At 32.8% G+C, this 5,793-nt stretch overlaps 1 protein-coding gene across 1 annotated transcript; it reads left to right on the top strand.

Moving 5' to 3' along the window:
• The first annotated feature begins 3,634 nt into the window (after positions 1 to 3,634).
• Positions 3,635 to 5,300, top strand: LOC143581322 (abscisic acid receptor PYL9-like). The gene is made up of 3 exons (XM_077064141.1): positions 3,635 to 4,008; positions 4,514 to 4,729; positions 4,850 to 5,300. Exons 1-3 carry the CDS (start codon positions 3,907 to 3,909, stop codon positions 5,048 to 5,050), a joined length of 519 nt encoding a protein of 172 aa, XP_076920256.1. The 5' UTR covers positions 3,635 to 3,906; the 3' UTR covers positions 5,051 to 5,300.
• Positions 5,301 to 5,793: the final 493 nt, after the last annotated feature.

Genomic DNA, 5,793 nt, shown 5'->3' with positions numbered 1-5,793 from the left:
AAACTAAAAGCTAAAAGAAAAAATGAGCATAGGTTTTTTAGTGTTTAAATATAGTTAATGCATGTGCATTTGTATTTTTAATAGAACTTGTAATATTAGAGTATTAAAATGCTAAAAAAATAAAAATGGGATAGCAAACGGGTCGTCTTATTGTCACGTGTCAACCCACAAAAATCATGACGTGTTGGGTTTATGTGCCAGTCTGCCAGACATGATTTTCAAGTTTGCGTCATGTTCTATATCATGACAGTTTTTCCATTTTCGAGTTTGTGTATGGTTTGACCCACTAACACGATGAGAACCCGCTTTACAATCGTAAACAGAAGCCTATGGGAGTGTGCAAAATTTTTGAGATTTTTATCTCTTAAATGTTTTTAGGTGTAAATGGTTCATAGTCTTTGGTCTTTATCCTTATAAAGATTGAAATATGTCTCTCCTAAGTGGTGAGAAATCAAGTTTCGTGGTGTATAAAAAAGATGTAGATTTAGGAGTACGATTAAAGAATGCATAATATAATCGTTCTAAAAAGAGTTGCAATACATTAGAATTAATTTCGGTTTACCAAAAGGACTTGTAGCCTAATGAGATTAATGTATGTGAATAGTCTTCTCACATAGCGTGCACAAATATTTTTTAAAGGCCAAATATATTAAAACGAAAACGCGAGAATTGAACTTGTATCAACTCTCTCAATCCAAGCTTGGGTTTTGCTTTTATGTTTCATTTTCTAGAAAATTATTTTGCCACATCACTCTTATTTGATGTTTTTTTAGAATTCGCATCCTTTTGTTTGATCCGCTTTATATGACATGGAGTGACAAAGCATCTAGACAAGTGTCTTTGCACTATTGGAGTTAGTTTTAACACAATTAAGACTAAAGAAGGATTTTGTGAAATTGATTTGATTTTTTTTAACGGAAGAGAATCTCAAGTGTAAAACTACTGCTTTCGAAGTTATGTCCAAAGTCAACTCTTCGACCGCTATGAGACTATACCCCTTGATGCACGGGAACCAGATGGAATCCGTAAACTCTCGCCCATGTCGGGTTCAAACGTGAGATTAAAACTCTGATTCGTACCTCCAACCAGATGTCTTTCAAACTGACCCAAATGGGAATATCTCACTAACTCAATGGATTTTATGTATGCTATTGTTATGTTAGGTTAAAATTACAAAAGTGTTAGTTTATTACAAAAACCACAATGTTAATCTTTAAAGAAAAGCATATAAATCTCTATCAAAAGTCGTTTTCTACGGGACCATCGTATGCGTGCTTCTTAAAAGATGATGTTATTTAAAGCCAATGTCACATCAATAAAATCACCTTTTTAGTTTATTAACTTATCAACAAAGTTAATTTATTGTATATATTTTTTAAAACATATTAGACGGATGTCTATGTTATCTTAAATTTTTGCTTTTAATCTCAAATTAAGAAAATTACATTACAAGTTGGTCTCCCAACTATATAGTGTTAACTTTTTATGTTAATTTATATAGTTGTTAACTTTTTATGTTAATTGAATATGAAATGACTTGAATATTACGTCTTAGATTTAAATAAATAACTATAAAAAGTTAAACCGAGAGTGAAAATGAGTGGGAGATCTAGAATTCACTAGACTAACGGGTATGGGTCATTTCCAACCCTTGAAGGGTGGTCCTCCGTAGACAATCCCTCCTTCAAGGGTAAACACTAAACACCTCACCACCACTTAATAATTCACGCCTGAAATGAGGGTGGTCGCAAGTTCCTTTGACCTCTCATCCAATCAAGCTTTTTTTCCTTTTCTTTTTGTTTCCTTTTGTTATTACATAAACTGATAGAGAATGAAGTATAACATGAGCTGAGTGGTGAGATTGAATGATGAAGGAAAAACTGAGTTAACACAGACATTACAAATGATAGTAAATAAGGATAATGAAACAGAACAGTTCACCTCACACTTACACTCATATCATGTTGTACATATATTAGTGTGAGAGGGATATATCTCAATAATGTGGCGTTTACGTGATGAATATATGACACTATTCCCACACACTTTTATAATCTTAAATAAATGGCATAGTCAACTATGCAACAAAGTAGAATTTAAAGTTCCAAACTAATCTTGTTTAATTTAACTATGAAAAGACTTTTGATAGTGTGAGATGAGAGTTTGTCATGGACCAGATGGGCTTTTAAAGAAAATGGAGCTCATGGATTAATGCCTCATTGACTCTGTCATATTATCTTGTTGAGTTTTAAATGCTCATTAGATGCTCGCCTTCAATTGTTTTTATTTTTTTTTATAAGGTGAATGATTCTTTTAAAAATTTGAGTGCTTTTAAATGTAACTTTTAGTTTTTAGATATTATTTCTTTTTTAAAAAAATTAGGTAACATAAACAAAACATTTATTAATATTGGCTAATATTTAGTGATTATTTTATTAATTACAACTTAAATTGAACATCATAGAACTTGTTTTAAAAAATAACTATTGAACAATACTTATAATTCATATATGTTTCATTTATATCACTTAGTATTAAATTTATTTAACATTTAAAATAACTTTTGCAATTTGCAATACCGAAATATTGAGTGGTTAATAAAAAAACAAATAACTGGTACACTTATAAAACTCGGTTATTACTAAATGAATTTTCATCTTTTTTGTTATATAACTTATGGCTATCACAATACAAATATGAAAATATGATAAATGGAATTTTACAAATAAATCGTGTCACATGTTGACAGGTTAAAAACTCAAAATGAAGCCAAACATGATAGTAACACAAAAATTGTGTCGACCAATGAGCTCGGCAATGACACGGTTGTTCACATGTTAACACAAAAACGAACCATTTAGCCTTAATTAATTATATTTTCTTTTTTTCCACTATATTAATATTTAAAAATTACAAGTTAACTTTAACAAATGACAAGTCTTCTATTTTTATTTTTGTTTTTCTTTCCAATAATCAACAAACAGAGAAATGTGTAGATATTTCGTACGGGGTGACCCAATTACAAAAGTTCACTGCCAGCTGACCCAACCCAACCATACAGAGCCATTAAGCGCTTAAAAGTTATCTCCAGATCGGAGAAAACTAACTTGTCCGAAGACCCACCAATGGTAAAACCCGGACGCCCTTAGGATCGAACTGAAGATCATAAAGATCTCATTTTCATTCATTGAGCCACACATACCCCCACCCCCCAAAAAAAATGTTGTTTGTAGGGATTAAACATTAATCCCATTGAAGAATCCAGACGTCCTACCACTACAAGCATACACAACATTTTTATCGTTTAAATTATTAAATAATAAATAATTTTATAAAAATAATTTATTTAGAATAACAATTCACACACTATCTAACTCTACTTTAACAATTTAAAAAGACAAAATCTTATCAAACACTATCATTAGGGCAAAAACACTTTAATTTCTTATTTAAAAGTTTTGTAAAAATAAATTAATCAACACCCGGTGGTGAAAATACCAACTCGACACAAATCTTACCCATTTAACAAAATATTATCATATTTGACCGGTCTGATTCGACTGACCCGACCCGACCCCGATCCGCTAGAAAGTAGAATCAAACTCATCCGTTAAATATTATATATATCTTTCCTTCCATCATAAACTTGTACCATACTAAATAAAAACAGTATCCCGTTGATAACGCATTTCATTTAGGTGGAATAAACTTTACACGATTTTGTATTGTCGATAGTGGATTTCACCAATCGGATCATTTGTTTCCTAGTGAATTCAATAATATTATTAATAAGTTATTATAAGCACATGCACTATTCCCACCACAAACTCCACATCTTCAAATATTCATCATCAAAAAATCATCAACACACATTCGAATCATTTCACTTTCTTCTCAATTCCAACCATGGATGCTGCTCAATACATCAGGAGACACCACAGGCATAATCCTGGTCATCAGCAGTGCGCGTCCGCCGTCGTTAAACACATCACCGCTCCCGTTGATATCGTAATTCATAATTCCAAAACTCTATGCATAATTCGTGTCTATGACCTTGTATAGATTGTTTTATACGCAATGTATGAAGAGTCCATCAACTTTATGATAACAGGTCAAACATGACACGATAACTAATTATCGTGTCATCTTTTCCAAACAAGAGCACAAACCTGTTAACATATCTGTCATGTCATGTTAACAGGCCTGTGCCAGAATTTGTCAGCCTTATGCACACAGTTTTGATTTTCGTACATGATTTTCGTACTTTTGTTTATTCGCTAGTAAAACACAAAGATCATTGAAGATCCGAGGTGTTTCTTGATTACTCCTTAAATCAACTATGTTTTTCTCTTTGTTTTTGATAATTTTTTAATACCATATATGTATTTTAATGTAGTTTTAATAATTGAAAGTAGTTATATGTCACATAGATCAATAATTTAGCTAAAGTTATCCTGATTAATGTTATTGGATGATTATTGACTTTTGTAAATTGTTTTCTAAAATTGATCAGGTTTGGTCACTAGTTAGGAGGTTTGACCAACCTCAAAACTACAAGCCTTTTGTTAGCCGATGCACTATGCGCGGGGATCTTAATATCGGAAGTGTTAGAGAGGTGGATGTCAAGTCAGGGCTTCCAGCGACTACCAGCACAGAGAGGCTGGAGCGTCTTGATGACACTGAGCATATTCTCAGTGTCAAAATTGTTGGTGGTGATCATAGGCTAAAGGTATGTATTAAAAATATGCGACACGTTGGTCACGTCTGGCCTGGCCTGGTCTGGTTTGGTTTGGTTTGGTTTGGTTTGGTTTAGATTATGTTTTAATTATTTTTTTTAATTATTTTGTAGAATTATTCTTCAATCCTGACCGTTCATCCGGAGGTAACCGAAGGAAGATCCGGGACACTAGTCATAGAGTCATTTGTGGTGGACATACCTAATGGCAACACTAAGGATGAAACATGTTACTTTGTGAAAGCCTTAATCAACTGCAACCTTAAATCCCTATCTGATATCTCCGAAAGAATGGCGGTACAAGACAAGATTTGAAAAGACGAAAGAGCCCTCGTCGTGGTTTGGTTCGTGCAGTTATTAATCAAGCTTGCTTCTCTAGTTCTCTATCCTTGATGTGGTTTGGTTTTAAGTTAATATGGATTTATATATAGTGAGTATTACGTATAATTGGTGATAGTTGATCACTAGAGTTGTAGCAGCTCAGTGTTTGCATATTGCTCATAATTGCAAACATTTGGTAGCGGTTTATATAATATTATGGTAATTTTCTTAAGTATTTTAATGCTTTTGTTATTTAAAAATATTAATATGATATTAGGGCTGACAATTTATACACGAGGCACGAATACACGACACGTACCTATACGACTTAACAGGTAACATGTAAGGCCTTAACAGGTTTCGTGTACTAAACAGGTATAAACAAATTTACCTGTTAATTTTCGTGTCTAAACAGGTAAAATACATGTTTACATGTGTTGCTACAACAAAGATAAGACCAATGATAGTGAATGAACTGGTTAGGCTAACAGGCTTCAAGGGATCAGATTAGCCTAACGCATGTCGTGGTGTCCCTCTACGTTTTGCAACGTAGAAGGAGGTTCACTAGTTAGTTGTTTGTTGTTATAGCTCACCGAAGATCAAGAACCGTGATGTTTGGAATCGGTTTTTGGATGATGTTCTTGGTGAAACTATGAAGTTATTGAAGTAAGAAAGAAATAAGCTAAGCGCATATTTCTCAAGGAAGAAGAGAAGATTAGGGAGATGTTGTTATCTGT

This window comes from Bidens hawaiensis, unplaced genomic scaffold (genome assembly GCF_021521415.1).
Source record: "Bidens hawaiensis isolate Kalapana, Puna unplaced genomic scaffold, B.hawaiensis_p1.1 tig00030876_1, whole genome shotgun sequence".
Classification (NCBI taxonomy): domain Eukaryota; kingdom Viridiplantae; phylum Streptophyta; class Magnoliopsida; order Asterales; family Asteraceae; genus Bidens; species Bidens hawaiensis.
This window is presented reverse-complemented; position numbering and strand designations above follow the sequence as displayed.

What these genes read in the sequence shown, in the direction of transcription:
- LOC143581322 (XM_077064141.1), top strand. Translation starts at nt 3,907, where the DNA reads ATGGATGCTGCTCAATACATCAGGAGACACCACAGGCATAATCCTGGT. An exon ending in TCACCGCTCCCGTTGATATC is followed by an intron (nt 4,009 to 4,513) that starts GTAATTCATAAT and finishes AAAATTGATCAG; the next exon opens with GTTTGGTCACTAGTTAGGAG. An exon ending in GTGGTGATCATAGGCTAAAG is followed by an intron (nt 4,730 to 4,849) that starts GTATGTATTAAA and finishes ATTATTTTGTAG; the next exon opens with AATTATTCTTCAATCCTGAC.